Source organism: Eufriesea mexicana, unplaced genomic scaffold, assembly GCF_001483705.2.
Source record: "Eufriesea mexicana isolate 0111107269 unplaced genomic scaffold, ASM148370v2 scaffold1030, whole genome shotgun sequence".
NCBI classification, from domain to species: Eukaryota; Metazoa; Arthropoda; class Insecta; order Hymenoptera; family Apidae; genus Eufriesea; species Eufriesea mexicana.
The window spans coordinates 682,303-699,967 of NW_016909159.1; the positions used below are offsets into that span (position 1 = coordinate 682,303).

At 31.8% G+C, this 17,665-nt stretch overlaps 1 protein-coding gene across 1 annotated transcript; it reads left to right on the plus strand.

Moving 5' to 3' along the window:
* Positions 1-10,839: 10,839 nt before the first annotated feature.
* Positions 10,840-11,495, plus strand: LOC108547434 (serine/threonine-protein kinase fray2-like). Its single transcript, XM_017899964.1, has 2 exons — positions 10,840-10,946; positions 11,027-11,495. The coding sequence occupies exons 1-2, from the start codon at positions 10,840-10,842 to the stop codon at positions 11,493-11,495; spliced, it is 576 nt and encodes a 191-aa protein (XP_017755453.1).
* Positions 11,496-17,665: the final 6,170 nt, after the last annotated feature.

Sequence of the window (17,665 nt, forward strand, 5' to 3'; positions counted from 1 at the left end):
TGATCCGAGGCATATACTGGTCTCGATTTGTTGAGGATAACCGACTCAGCCAACATCTGCTATTTTTCTCAAGCTCGAATTTGACTTAAAGCAGCAAGACAGTTTGAAAGTTTGGAAAAATCGAATTCTGTTTTATCTTAAATTATAGTCTGGAGTTTTAAAAGTAATATACAAAAGATAACAGTCTTTAACTCTTTGGGGCATGCTGGGATCGAAAGTGTCTATCTTTTTGATGCACCGTAATGCATGCTGGGACATTTTCTATTAATTCTTTCTTATATGTTTTTTCTTCTAATCCACTTTCCTTTTTTTAAATTTTAATTCTTTTATTGTAATATTATATTTTGCATTATTATCTTTTCTCTTGCTCTTCTATATAGGTACTTGTTCATTGTCTATCCTGCTTTTCATACCCTTTACTTCCTTTCTTTGTTCATTCTTCTCTTTTATTGTATCTCGTTTAAAATATTGTTTAAATCTTTCTCTATCTCGTCTCTTAATTCTCTTACATCACGGAGTTCTTGATTTAACCACTGTCTTTCATCTTTCTTCTTTCATCGACCTAACTAGAAGGATGATAATAAACCATTTAGGGTATCGACACCAAATCTACCTGAAATTTAATTACTTCCATGTAACTGTTTCTAAATTGTTTATTCAAAATTCCACGCGTGACTTTTCTTTTAACTCTTTGGGCCACGCTGGGATTAAAAGTGCACCTGTTGATGCACCGTAATGCACAGTGGGACATTTTCAGTCCCACCTCGAAATATTGCAATAGCTGCATGAGCATAGGTTTATATTTCGTTTTATTTACGTAAAGCAGTTGGTAATACCTTTGACAAACGTTATAAATGTATTCGCTCGTGTTGGCAACATTCAACATGCCAGTACAGGTTCATCGATTGTTGCAAGCGGAAGGTTTATTGCGACAATCTCTTTTTCCTGGTTTTACGTGAAAAATCGTAAAAGTAAGTTAATTTTTATAAAAATTAGTTCTATACCAATTTTGTTTCATTTAAAACGCAGTAAAATTTCTATGCAACATGGGTCTATTTTATTATCTGAAATCCTGTGCCGCAGAGAGTTAAAATTATTTTTGGATGTAAGGAAATCAAAACCGATTTGCGATCTCGCGTCCATAATGCATCGGCACATGTACAACGGCTTGACGTGACAGTCTGTCAGCATGGAACCGATTCTATAGATAGTAATATCAGAAAAGTCGAGGAGTCGACATTATACATGTCTACTTTTGCTTTGCTTTGGGTGGGATGACCCAAAATTAAAACGAAATTTTGATAATGCTATGTAGCGTTTAGCTCCAAAAAGTTTATTTAGCGCCATTATAAACGCAAAAATTGCTGCTTATATTGCTGTTGATATGTTCAATGGAGGTTTCTCCAGTATTTTATGAAATATGAGCACTGTGAATTTAATTCTGAGATCAATAGCTGCTGTACTATTCGCCACAGTCGACGAAAAAATGATTAGAACACCTAATAGACCATTGTTTAAAATCTCTAAAAAAGGTCGTATCGTTCGTAGATCTAGTCTGTCAGCTATATAACTCTATAGGACACAGTGGAATTAAAAGTGTCCTGCCTTTTTGATGCACCGCAATGCACAGTGGGACATTTTAGTCCCACCTCGAAAGAAGAACAGCCGGAATCACGGCAACCGTGCAGATATGTCCAATTGCAGGAGCACTACTAAACTAGCTATATTTTCGACAATTTTCAATATTTTTTCACCAAAAAAATAGCATATACTCCTTAAATATGGGTCAAAACTATGCCATGAATCCCGATAAAATAATGTTCTTATCGTTCCTAAAAAAAAAAAAATCGTAAATAGCACCTACAAAATTGACCTCTAGCCTAAAATACCCCCTTGAGAGTTAATTCGATTAAACGTGTTCGTTAGGTTTAAAATAGTATCTCATCTATAAGTTATAGATGAGTATCGAAGAGTGAACGGGATTTCCTGAGTTTAATCGTATTTGAATCGATATCGTTGAAGCTTCATTTGTAGCCTGTTCCTTGGGGTTGGAATTAAATAGGTGGGTAACAATGGGGACCTGAATTAACGGATTAATTGTATTTTAATGTACCAGGTGTCGATGACGTGGAAGACGGTAGATTGAGGCTCGAGATTGTATTTTGTTTTCTTTCTTGCCTTCTTGTGTCTTGGAACAATGTGATACGGGTCTGGGGAGTTGCATGTGGAAGATTAACGGGACAAGGAATCCTGAAGGAGAGTACCCTCTATAGACTCAACTTTGTTCTGGACATCATTCCATAGCCATACCTGTAAGTTTCTTATTCTTTTATCACGCAGTTTATCAGCCTTTTCGTTCTTGGTACGAAGTCGTTCAGCACCTTGCCATCGAGTAGACGACATATTAGTGCTGTAATTCATCAAAATCCCACGTTGGAAGATCCGTGATGGAATTTAGTTTTAGTCTTGTGATTAACTGTATTTAGAAGCTCAGTTTTCACAGAAATTCGCAGACTGCCAAGTGCGAATGTATATATACATGTGTGATTATAGTAATCTCGACTATGTTTCAATAATTAATATTTATATTAACTTTTCCAAACTTCAATTCAACTTCGAGACCTGAATCGGACTAGTCTAAGTGCAAATGTTGATTAAATGGGATTTATTATATAGAGATTGAACGGTGGTAATGTTTATTGGTAACGATAATATAAAAATTTGAGAGTGATGATAAAGTTACGAGTTATTTCTTGGCTTACTGCAACATTAAACGCAGTATTGCAATATTGTGGGATGCTATTTTTAGAAAAACAAACTACAAACCGACATATGACCTATGCAGGATATTATTCTAGAAAAGATATCAAAAATCAACTGATACCGTTATAAAAGTCTGTTTTTAGAAGCAAAGTTTCCGAAATAAATCGTTTTATATAATTAGAAACGAGAAAAATAATTCAGAAAATTATCTAAAATTAAATTTAAAAATTACATTTCAATAATATCGAACGAAAAAAAAAAAAAAGTTCCCAAATTATTTAGCACTAAGCCTTACGTAAATAAAAAGTCTCCCAAAATATTATCTGCTTGAAAGCAAAATAAGTTTTTAAATAAAACTATGTACTACGTAATTCAGAAAAATTCCCAAATTATTCACCACTAAACCCAACGTAAGTAAAAAAAATCCCCCAAAATATCATCTGCTTGAAATTAACCATAGGTTTTTAAATAAAACTAGGTACTACGTAAATCAGAAAAAATTCCCAAATTCTTCACCACTAAACCCAACATAAGTAAAAAAAATCCCCTAAAATATCATCTGCTTGAAAGCAACCATAGGTTTTTAAATAAAACTAGGTACTACGTAATTCAGAAAAATTCCCAAATTATTCACCACTAAACCCAACATAAGTAAAAAAAATCCCCAAAAATATCATCTGCTTGAAAGCAACCATAGGTTTTTAAATAAAACTATGTACTACGTAAATCAAAAAAATTCCCAAATTATTCACCACTAAACCCAACATAAGTAAAAAAAATTTCCTAAAATATTATCTGCTTGAAAGCAACCATAGGTTTTTAAATAAAAGTAACTACTACTAGGTAATTCAGCAAAAATTTCCCACTAAACCTAACTTAAATAAAAAAAATCCGTCAAAATATTATTTTGAAAGCAACAATAGGTTTTTAAATAAAACTAGATACTACGTAAATCAGAAAAAAAAATTCCTATACTATTCACCACTAAACCCAACGTAAATAAAAAATCCCCGAAAATATCATCTGCTTGAAAGCAACGATAAGTTTTCAAATAAAACTAGGTACTACGTAAATCAGAATTTGGAAGGTACATTAAAACAGATTGAACCGTTTTAGCGCGCGTAAAAGTAACGCGCGAACCCCTAAATTAATCGCGTGGATAAAGCTTCGATAAATCAGCCGGTAGAAATTTAAGTAGAAACTTAAGAGTTATTGAATGTAAAGAGGGTTATTTGAAGCACGCGAGAAAAGAGCGAAATAAGGAGAGACTTGATTTATTTAATAACGCTTTAATAAGGTAACGGAAATGTACCGCGAAAATTACAAGAAAGTTACTTTTATGTAATTTCGTAAAACGATCGATCTCGTATACCGATCGATAACTTACACGGACAGCTAGATATGTTTGCGTTATATATAGGCCGGGCATAATAAAGAGGTAAAACGATACCTTGTAACATTAAATTCGTTCGCAGGGTAATAAAAATTTATCTTGTAGCAGGTGGTCTAGAACATTTGCACAATACCGCGTATACCTATAGACGCAGGTTATTCCGAAGCCGTTTGTCTCAATCCTTGCAGGCACACTTTCACCAAGATCGAATTTCTTATCGCTTTTTTACGTGACCCCATCGAGAAATTAAACCGTCCCGCCATTTTTCATGCGGCCATTTTTCGCGACCAGTGGCGCCCTCTGGCCTTTTCGATGCGGTGACAACGTCATCGATAAGACAGCCTATAATTTATCAATGGATTAAGAATTGAGGCTGATGAAGAGATACAGCAGAAAAGTGATAATTATCGGAACACCGGTTGACGTTTACTTATTTCTATTATTTTATTTGATTATTTCGAACGAATATAACTTTGTGGGACGATAATATGATAAAGATGGAGAGTGGAAGAAGAGAAAAGATGGTTTCTTTCTGAGTTTGTTGGAGGAAATTTTGGTGAGAATAAGATAACGAAGATTTCCTATTTTTCCTATTTATTTGTTTTTCTTTTTTAGCTTTTTTGTGTGTGAGTGTTCTATTTTTTAACCTAATTATATAATTTAATTGTTTAAGCGAGGAGGTTAGGTATTAAAAAGATTAAACGAATTCTGTTTTTGGTATAAAAATTTTGTTTGGGAAGATAAGTAACATTTTTTAGTATTTAATATTGAATAGTTGCAAGTATAGTTTCTCAGTAGTATTTGCAGTGATTGGTGAAACGAAGAGTCATTATCCTTATTATATATCCTTACTAGATATTTTGTAGTTAACTTAATGGCATGACTGAACTTAACAGGATATTTAAACTTATTGTAACATAAAATAGGAGAACTATTGAACTTAGTAATATAACTTTATTAGTAAACTTAATGTAACTAACTCAATTACAAAACTCAATAATATATCGTAACAACTGAACTTAGTAGTTTAACCTAACCATTAAACTTAATAGCATAACGTAATTATTGAACTCAATAGTATAACTTAATATTAAACTTAATAGCATAACGTAATTATTGAACTCAACAGAATAACTTAATATTAAACATAATAGCATAACCTAATTATTGAAGTTAGTGATATAACTTGACTACTAAATTTAATACTAGAGTTTGACTAATAAATTTAATAGAATATCCTGACTATTAAACTTAATAGTGTAACCTAATTATTGAACTTAATAGTATAACTTGACTACTAAATTTAATAGGATATCCTGACTATTAAACTTAATAGTTTAACCTAATTATTGAACTTAATACTATAACTTGACTAACAAATTTAATAGTATACCCTGACTATTAAACTTAATAATATAACCTAATTATTGAACTGAATAGTATAATTTGTCTAATAAATTTGATAGTATAACTTTTGAACTAGTATTGTGTCTAAACTATATTATTGATAGCATTATTCATAAATGAACATAATAATGTACCTAATAATACATTATACTTAGCTATTTTACTATTTATTTGACTATTGAACCAAATAACATAAGTATTTAATTTAACCGTCTTAACTTATTAATTATATACATTTTTGATCTCATTTTTTTTTCTTAAATAAACTTATGTACATTTACCACATCCACCAAGGATGTAGCTTCGAACATATTCAAGATATTTAATGGCAAACACGGGAAAATGCTCAACAACCGTTTTAATAAAAATTCAGGGTCCATTAGTTCCGTGCATTCGTATACTAATCAGCCTTAAGCCGGATATCGAGGGAAGACTACGAGTCTATTAACAACGGAAGACTGCAGGTGTATGGCTAGGAAGAAGGAACCGGGGTAGCTCTTAGTCGCACGTGCGTGAGAAAAGTCACCCTCGAAGACTTTAAGAACCCTTCAAAAGGCGTCAGAAGAAGAAGAAGAAGCTTGGCTTGACACTTGTTGGATCTAGACATGCGGGAAGCCCTAACGCACTTTCAGTTTAATTGTTACCACGAGACAACACGTGCATTTCGTGAAATAAAACGTGTCTTCTTTCCACCATTTTGGCGGTTGCTGCTGAACGATCGTGTCTCTAGCACGTGTCTTCCGTTTGACAGTTAGTTTTCAGCAGTGGAATATCAAATGTGTAAATTTTATAATGTATGTACCCATACAAGAAGATACTGAAACCTGAGAATTAATTTTCCACTATAAAATATTTTATTATTATATAATTTGGTGAAAAATGAACCTAGGTATCAGTCTGAAAACACGATGTTCGATTTGATAATAATTTCGAAAAATTTAAAATTTGTTATTTTCGCAATTAGTAGAGAAAATAGGTCTTAAACAAAAATTATTTGTTAATTAATATTATCTTTTATAAATAAAACTGTAATTAAAATAAATATAATTATTTATTTTTGTTAGATTATTTAACCTGTAATCATCAATCAATTTTTAGGTATACATTATAGACCAGAAGTTATAACATGAAATAGCAGGCCTAGTGACATTTTACCTTGTAAAGTCTAACCTCAAATAAAACATCACTATAGAAAGATATATGTACTTGCTTCTTATAAACATCAATTCTGTTTAGAAATTAAGAAATCAAACGAAGTAAAATATATTTATTTCTTTTCATTGAATCATTCGAATCTATATTTAAATACACATTACAATCTGTTATTCTACTGTTAAATATTAGGTTAGGTTTGGTCAATGAGTCAATGAGTAGTGTCGAATTTTTACACCAGATGGTGCTCGTTTGTTCTCCAGTCCACATCAGTGTCCTAACATTAGTATTAATATTAAATATAATCGTGTGTTAATTGAAGTTATGTAGCTGTCAACAAGATGGCGAAAAATTACAGATCAGAATGGGCAATATTATTTAATAAAACTTTTTTGTCTATAAGAAAAACGATGCCTACTATTTTATACTAAAAATTCAAAACAAGTGATGTATTCTATTGGAAAGGTAAGTTTAGTTATATATGAAAATTAATCTAGGATATAAGGTATGAATAAATAGTTTATAAAACTTAGATTTCAAGCACGAATGTTTATATAAACATTAAATATGAATTGGGAGTTGCATCACATACCCTCTTAACATTCTAGCACAAATTGGTTAATTATTCTGGAGAAATACTCAAAAATTGATATAACTTCTTTGAGTAATAAAAGAATTAAAAAGGGAATATATATATCGTAGTTATTTCACAATTATAAACCCACAATCTCAATAGAACACAATTGAAAACCGAAATCTATAGGGGTTCCTGGCACTTAAAATGAATTGAAACTTATCAATTAAAAATATTTTTCCAAATTGAATTGTAAAAAATTATACTTAAAAATTGTAAAGCAACCTAATCTAACCTAAGTCAAGCCTAACTCAATATATTCCATATCAATTAACACATAACCTCCAACCACATTTTGCCCTAACCTCAACTTAATCTCAAATGAAATTTTTCCATTACATTGGAAGAAATATAAGTACTTATTTCTTTAACATATTAATCCTACTCAACAATTAAGTTAAACAAAGCTCGTATCCTTGAGACTCTCACAAAATTTACATTTTGGTAAGCTGTTAAAATCGAATTGTACAATGACGCATGCGCAGAGAGAACGTCGAGCTGCCGGAGAGGTTAAGAACATGGAACGTGTAAAACGGAAGTGGAATCCAGCATTATCTGCGCCATCTTACGAGTCATTGGACAACCTGAATATGCATAACGTTGTGCGAGTACAGAGAGGCCATAAAAAATACGTCACGACAACGATCTATTTAATTAGATGCGAGTATACGTTTCGCAGGTGTACTCTTAACTATCGACTGTTCCCTCGGAGCTTCGTGGCTCGAACAACGCGACATTGAACCGATCGAGCGTGTGAACCGATCTAAGATCGATGAAGAGGGAAGAAATTTATTATTACCGCCCGTATATCAAAGACAACTGGTCATGCACGGCGTGGGAATACTCCTCGTGCGACATTATAATTGGCAGGAATGGTGGTGAGTTATTATCCGAGTATTTATTGATATCAAGGTCAGTGATGAATTCTTTGGTGTCCCATTAACCCTTGATGTTAATACCAGAATACGCCTTCCTGTATTTTTTATCCAAAATTTTGTTAATTAAATTAGATCGCTGTTATCTGATCTATCTCATAAATTATTCGATAATTATATTTTTCGTATTTATGATATAATTTATTATTGAGGAGTACGAGAATGTGAATAGGAGGAACTAAATACGTGTTTAAAAATTTGAGGTCATGTGTCATGCGAGGATTGACATTTAAATTATAGGAACTCAATCTTTATTGTATGAATTTAATATTTAAAAAAATATTGTATGAATTATTTTGCATGAATTTAATTTATATAATAATAATTATATTAATATATAACCTATTGAATAGATCAGCTATCGAATGAGATTAGATTGTATCAATGAATATAGCCATCTACACAGTGATACAAACAGATCTATTCAACTGATTATAGACCTATAGAATTTTATAATTTAATATTACATAAAATATTAAAAATATATGAATAGATTATGAATCTACAAGCTTAATTTAGCTTATTTATATATTTCAATCAAATTCTATTGAATTGTAATAGCTATAACAATTCAATAGGATTTTCCTCTCTTATTTATGTAAAAAAATTAGCTCACCACGATATTAGTCGAAAATGTCAATATAATTGAACTTTTCAGTCAAATTCTATTGAATTGTAATGGCTATAACAATAACATATAATATTATATATAACAATATATAACAATAACTATATAAAATAATAGTATTTATACTTATACATGAAAGTATTTACATGCTTACATTTGCTATATTTAATAATTAAAATATTTATATTTTAATTTGAAATGTTTTAGTTAATATAGAGAGGAAGGAGGGAACCCTAAGATCATATTAAGGGAATTAGAAAATAATTCAACGATATATGTGTATGGTACTTACAGTACGTTTACCGTAGATACGAACCATGGTGGCGCTAGTGTGTTCAGTTCACCTGGAAAATAGTATTATGAGTGTTATAATGGTAAATAGATTAACAAGATATTTCTTATTTTTCAATTACTAATATTTCTAATTATTATTTCATGTTGTATTTGAGTATTTATATAACTCACCGATTGTTTGTAATAAATATATTATAGATATTGTATATATTGTTGAATTATTTTTCAATTTTACTAATATAATTTCGAAATTTCCTTTTTATTATATATATTATACCGTTTCAAACATTTTTGTTTACTGTTATAAACATTTAACTATTTTCATGTATGATTTATTTTGTATTAAATCACTGCCCTATTTTGTTTGCTTTGTATGCGATATAATATATCAGCAATTAATAGTTAACAAATTTCATGATAATATAATTAATTTCATAATGGCCAAATTTGCTATAAATTTAATTATTATCACCTTTTTAATTGGATAATGAAGTACACGTTTATTAATCATTTTAAATAGAGTACATTTTAGTTGTATAAAAAGCAAATTTTTAACAATATTCACTGAATAGTTTCAATAATAAAAATTTTTGAAAATTACACGAATGATAATATTTAACGACAATAATTAATAATATTTGAACAATATTTCGATTGGAACCCAATTCCAAATAACGCATAACAATGTTAGGTACGTTATCACAATTGTCTTATATTTTCCAATAGTACATTGATTTAAACAAAGATTTTCAAAAATCTCCAATTATTACAAAAATGGTTTTCAACGCTAACAAACAACACACTTACAACGAAACAAAACAAAAGAGAAACAAGTATATCGAGCAGAACACGTTAAAGATACGAATAAAAGGCAACGAAGAACGCAAAAACAAAGCACCGAATCCCTCGCTAAATTTCAAATCCCAAATGACTCTGTCCAACAACACTGACCAAAGAAATCCTCACTCAAGGCACTCTCAGGCGGAAAGCGAAAGTCAAGTCTGACCAGACGAAGAACAAAAAGACAGAGCCATTAACGGTAAAGGGCGATAAGAACGACGTTCGCATACAGGAAACACACAACGTAACAGACAGAACCTAACCTATAAAGAGATAAGAACCAATCCCAAAGCGAGGCATAGCAGGATCAAACGAATTCTTAAAACGGAAGAGTAGCAAAGAATCACGGCGAGGAGGAAAGAAGACGGGGAAGAAACCGTGTTATGGGGCAAAACACGGAAAACAATAAGAACAAGTATGGCTCCAGGAGAAAAATAAGCAAACGGAAATAATAACGGAAACACGAAGATCAAAGGTGGAAAAGGGAAAACGAGATGCACCTGAGACAGATAGAGTCAGAAACAGAGATAGAGAGGAAAACAGAGACAGAAACATAAACAAAGACAGTCACACGGATGGAGACAGAACAAAGACAGAGATAGAGATAAAGACCAAGATAGAGCCAAATGACAGGGACAACGACAACAGGGATAGAAACAGACACGAAGACAAAGGCAGGCAGAGATAGATAGAGACACGCACAGAAAACACAGATAAAGGCAGAGACACAGGCACTCAAATGGAAACAGAAACGCAGACAGAGATAGAAATAAAGACAAAGTTAGAGACGAACATGGAGATAGACAAAGACAGAAACATAGATGGAGACAGAACCCGTACAGAGATAGAAATAAAGACAGAGGTACATACGGACACAGAGATAGACAGAGATAGGCACAGGTAGACAGAAAGCAAGAGAGAGATAGGAATAAAGACAAAGCTAGAGACGGACATAGAGATAGACAAAGACAGAAACACAGATGGAGACAGAACCCAAACAGAGATAGAAATAAAGACAGAGGTAGAGATGGACATGAAGATGGACAAGGACAGAAACATAGATGGAGACAGAACCCAAACAGAGATAGAAATAAAGACAGAGGTAGAGATGGACATGGAGATAGACAAAGACAGAAACACAGATGGAGACAGAAGCCAAACAGAGATAGAAATAAAGACAGAGGTAGAGATGGACATGGAGATAGACAAGGACAGAAACATAGATGGAGACAGAACCCAAACAGAGATAGAAATAAAGACAGAGGTAGAGATGGACATGAAGATGGACAAGGACAGAAACATAGATGGAGACAGAACCCAAACAGAGATAGAAATAAAGACAGAGGTAGAGATGGACATGGAGATAGACAAAGACAGAAACACAGATGGAGACAGAAGCCAAACAGAGATAGAAATAAAGACAGAGGTATATACGAACACAAAGGATAGACAGAGACAGGCACAGGTAGACGGAAAGCAAGAGAGAGAAAGACACTTGCAGCGACTGGTTAGAAAAGGACAAGGTGCACCGAAGGGAGGACCAGGGAGAAAGGATGAAGAAGAAGGAGGAGCGGGGCACGAGCCATGCGGCTCCTGCACCATCTGTTGCACCGTTTCGCTGCAGAAGACGGTACCCGGTACACGCTCGGACTTCGTGGGGACACCATATGCTCTCTCTCTATTGCATCGGTATACCCACAGCCGTTCCGATGCAGGCATACCCCGCATATGTAATGTTCTACCGGTTTTCTCAATCACACCGTTTCATCATGATTTCCGTGAGCCGTGTGCCGAGTGCCGTGTGCCACGTACCCTGCACCGTGCGCCTTCCTTTCATTTTTATCGTGTCCTTTTCATCAGTTCCAAAACAGGAACATATCCATCGCGGGATTTCTGACGAGTGAAACGACTTAAATGACAGGGACAGCGTTTGCCCGGACATGTCGAGCGACGAGATCTCGGGATGTTTCGGAACCAGTCGTCGATTTGGTTTTAAGTATCCGAGTAAGTTGCGAATTTGGGTCTGCTTGAAAGTGTGTCCCAGAGAAAATGGTCGATTTGGTTTTAAGTATCCAAGTAAGTTGCGAATTTCGATCTGATTGAAGGTGTGTACCAAGCCAAATAGTCGACTTGGATGTAAGTATTCAGGTAAGTAGCGAATTTGGATCTGGTTAGAGGTGAGTTCTAGAAAAGACTATTCGTGATTTATGGGAGAATTGGAAACTGGATTGATTTAGTGATGTCCATGTGAGTTATTGGTCTTTATGACTATGGGATTAGGATTTACTGTGTAAGTATCACTGTGTAAGCTATAGGTTACTATGATTTTTATATTTTTGTTGATGTTGTTGGTAGCCAATTAAAGTGATTATATTTTTATATATTATTATATTATTATTATATTATGATTATATTGTTATATATTATTCTGAAGTATATATTCACTGTTTGTAATAAATATGAACAATTATATTTACGATATTTGAGATACACCTGTATTCTAAATGATAATGTGTGTATATATATATATATGCTGTCTTTGTTAATATTACGTGCATAATTGATTATAATTATGTATACGAATGGAAATAAAATTTATTTTATATTTACAGAGAATATGTATATTCTTCTGACAAATATATACTGTGTCCATTCTTGATTAGATCCTTGATCAGATTTTCAGAAAAATAATACCGGTACTTTTAATGTAAAATAGTAATCATTTCATGGAAAACAATGTTTTATTAAGCAATATATCACCTATTTCGATTATAACAAATAATTTCAGTTAGGAACATAACCTCGTACTGAAACAAGGGCGCCATCTATTACGAAAATTCGATTTTACCTATTAGCCAGCTAATTTTATCTATTAAAACATGTTCCACTCAAAATTACCCAAAATAATATCGGTATTTTTAATATAAAATAGTAATCATTTCATCGAAAACAATGTTTTATTAAACAATATGTCACCTATTTCGATTATAACAAATAATTCCAGTTAGGAACATAACCTCGTACTGAAACAAGGGCGCCATCTATTACGAAAATTCGATTTTACCTATTAGCCAGCTAATTTTATCAATTAAAACATGTTCCACTCAAAATTACACAAAATAAGGGGTAATAATAATTAATCTATTTAGAAATACAGTATATATACTCTTTATTCATGATTGGATACCAAAACTTGTTTGTCAGTTTAATAATTTTGCAACTCCAACCTAACCTCTCTTAACCTCTCCTAACCTCACTTGTTCGCACCATATTTTCTTTTAGTCACTAATACAAACGTAAATGTAATTCACATGACTGATATCTTAATGAACTAATTGAATTACCAACTTAAAATACAATAAATCGGGCAAAATTTTGTTCACATGTATTAAGCTCGATTAAACGAGGCTCTACCGTGCATCGATTCGACAAATGGCTGCACGAGGATAGGTGGGTTTCTCTTTTACAAGTTAATTCGGCGAGGAGACTTTCCCAACAAAGGAGCGTGCTTTCTTAGGGACACATGGTTCCAACTTCTATTAATCATGCTACCACGGCACGTCGATGAATATTCATGCACAAAGTATATATATATATAATTACATTATATATATATACATATATATCGGAGATCGATGCTGTGATAACCGCAGCCTGTTTGGCAAAAATGAACGTCGAGCCAATGGACCGTTCATCGTTTCGAAAATTATTCGTACTCGAGATGAATTTTGTTGGACGGAACCGGTAATTCGTAAGTGAAAAGTATCAAGTTTTCCTTTATTACAAGGGAGAGAAGATGATGGAGTACATAACGTGCTTGAAGTGATGTCTGAGAATTTATGATCCTCATCATTAACGATGAGCTACCAATTTTATCAAAAAAATTAGTGTAAAAGTATCTTTTTTTTATTTTTTATTTATTTATTTTTTTTTTTCTTAATACCTGGTGTCAACTTTATTTTTGTATTTTAAGGAAAATAGCGACGATTTCATAACCAGATGAATGTTATAGGATGAATTTTGGAAATTTCTATTTTAGCAATAAATTAGGGTGAAGATGAAGTTCATTACAATCAACTTTGTATTTGAAATTTAAAATACATTTTATGAAAAAGTACGCAATTTTTAAATATTTTTAAAATATTTAAAATATTAAATATTTATTTAAAATATATACAATTTTTTAATAATTTTATCGATATTTATAGCAGTAATAGTAATAGAAGCAAAGTATCAAAATATTAAAATACTGTACAAAATCTGTTATTAAAATGTAATATTGCAACAATAGAGTGACAACCTATGCTACAAGTAAAATAACCTCAAAATAGACTTCACTCAAAACACATATATTTTCTATTAGTGTTATTTTGATACTTTTACAAGGATCTTTTGTATTCTTTAAAACAGTAGTACACAATAATATCAATATCAATAACAATTAGGGGCAACAACTAAGGGAACAGAATACCTTCTACAACCCTCTTTTAACCCTCCAAACCCAAAATCACCAAAACACTAATATTTATAAAACAAAGAAAAATATTCTTCTATTTTAAAAATAATTTTCCGAATACTTTTGAACAATACCATGTACAATAAAAAAAGTCTCCCAAAACAAAGAAACAATATATATTACCAACAAAGCATAAAACCATTCCTAAAACAATGTACCAAAAAATAAATCCCAAACAAGATATTTTTAAACAATACAAATCATATTGAATAGCCACTATCATTTTCATAATTTAGTGATAATCTTCGCAATACTTTTACACAAAAGTGTACACGCGACATTGTTTCAAAAATTCCCCAAAAACAGATATATGCAAGATATATAACCAACAAAGCATTAAATAAAATATTTTTGCACAATAGAGATCATATTGAATAGCGAATATTATTTTTATATTTTAATGACAACCTTCGCAATACTTTTTCACGATAGTGTACACGTGACATCGTTCAAAAAATTCCCTAAATACAGAAAAGCGAGATATATCACTAACAAAGCATTAAACAAAATATTTTTAAACAATAGAGATCGTATTAAATAGCCAATATCATTTTTATATTTTAGTGACAACCTTCGCAATACTTTTTCACGATAGTGTACACGCGACATTGTTTGAAAAATTCCCCAGAAATCGGGTTCCACGGTTACAGAGCGACGATTACGGGCGGAATCGAATTTTGTCTTCAGTCGGTTCATTATCCCAGGAAATCGAGCCATCGATCGCGTTACGTAAGCGCATGCGTCGGAGGCTGAGAAGACTCGACAGTCGCGATAGTTCGTGTTACAACATTGCGGGAGCGCTCCACGCGACAGACGGAGCATCGGCCGAGGGGCCCTTGCAACTGTCCCCCGAGGCTAGCACGCGTCGCCACGTGGCCAGGTAAGGAAAAAATAAAAGAGGAACAAGAAAGGTAAAAGCCATTCTCGAGGAACGAACTTACTTCTGCGTGTCGGCCTCGTTTCGGGTGCTCTCGCTCCCGTTCACCAGCCAAATTTGATTCCACCGTCGTATTTTGTCAGGATTACCACCCTTCAGGTATCACTGACTCGGATTCGGAGCTTCGTAGGTTACGCGTTTTGCCCGAGGGCGTTTTGATTGCTAGTGGGCTTTATTGGACCCAGGGATTACACATGTCTGATCGGTTCTTTGTAACCTGTGATTTACTACGTTTAATTTTGCATCATTATTGATTATTTCTCGAAATTGTTGAAATTTTTTGGGTTATTTATGATGGATGGAGTTTTAAATTATTTATGACGTCTGGTATTTTTGGATTATTTATGGGAACTGGTGTTTTTGCATTATTTATGGTGGTAGGAATTTTTGGATTATTCATGATATCTGACATTTTTTGATTATTTATAATAGATGGAGTTCTTGGATTATTTATGGTGTTTGGAATTTTTTGATTATTTATAATAACTAACATTCTTGGATTATTTATGGTGTTTGGAATTTTTTGATTATTTATAATAACTAACATTCTTGAATTGTTTATGATATTTAGAGTTCTGAAATTATTTATGACATTTGGAATATTTTAATTATTTATAATAGCTGGAGTTCTTGAATTATTTATGGTATTTGGAATTTTTTGATTATTTATGATATTTAGAATTTTTCGATTATTAGTAAGAGCTGGAATTTTTTAATTATTTAATAGTAGTTGAAATTTTTTAATTATTTGATAGTTGTTGAAATTCTTTGATTATTTATGATATTTGGAATTTTTAGATTATTTATAATAACTAGAGTTCTTGAATCATTTATATTTGAAATTTTTTAATTATTTGTAATAGCTGAAATTTTTTAATTATTTGATTATAGCTGGAATTTTTAGGTTATTTACGAGATTTGGAATTTTTTTATCATTTATATCTGCAATTTTTATTTGTAATTGATAATATTTAATATTTGAAATTGTGCGATTTATCTTTAATTCAAAATAAATTAAGTGTTCAATTTTTCTACAATCAATAACGTATAGCGTTCAATTTTGCGTCATTATTGGGGATTAACTTCTGACGTTTTTTAATTATTATTTGTAATTGGCAATACTTGATATTTAAAATTTTGGAATTTATTTTATATTTAAAAAAAAAAGAAAGTGTTCAATTCTTTGCACCTAGTAATTTGTAACGTTTAATTCTGCATGATAATTAGCTATTGATTAGTATAATTGATTACTATACAAATGTCTACGACACGATTTTTTAGTTATTTATATTTATCTAAGTAAAAATGAGTAATAAATCAAAATTTGCAGAAATAACGATAATATACACATTAAAAATATATTTGAATTAAATTATGAATGAACCCATGGTCATTAAGAATATTTTAAATAGAATTATATATCCCTATAACATGCAACAATAAGTAAATTATAGATGAAAATACAATAATACTTTAGTAAAAATAATTTTGCAAACATTCGAGATTTCCATCCGAATAAAATAAAATTATAACCATAAAATTATTTAAATTTTCCCTCTCTTTCTAATTTTTTAACAAACGTAATCTGCTTACGCATTACACTTCATAAGTATCATCTTGCAGTCAATAATTTCTTACAAATTTGTTAGAAAACCCGTTATTACGTAAATTTATTACCCTAGCCTGTTATACAGGAAGGAGGGGGTAAAGGAAGACACGCAAAATGCAATCACTGATGACGGAGCATCTGTCCCGTATATTAGATCTAAAACCATATATCTAACCCCATACAGTCTGTCACGTGATCTCGGAACGTTTTATATTGCCACTCTGTATTTGCTGTGGGTTATATGCATGGGAACTTTCGAAAAAGCAGATACTCACGCGTTACTTAGCCTGATCAGAATGCATCGCGCCCATTTTTATGACAAATATTTGCGTCATTTAATCGGGCAAGACAGAAAACTTCCAATCATGCATCATCGACTTCAATTTACATGTGCTGTCCATAGAAATTGCACGTAATTAAAGATCCGACAGATACAATATTATACACATACATCTTTTGTAATAAATATTTTTGTATTTGTATACGTATAATATATAATACTATATAAGAATATTAAATTAAATATTTAAGTATTAAATATTAAATTATATAATACA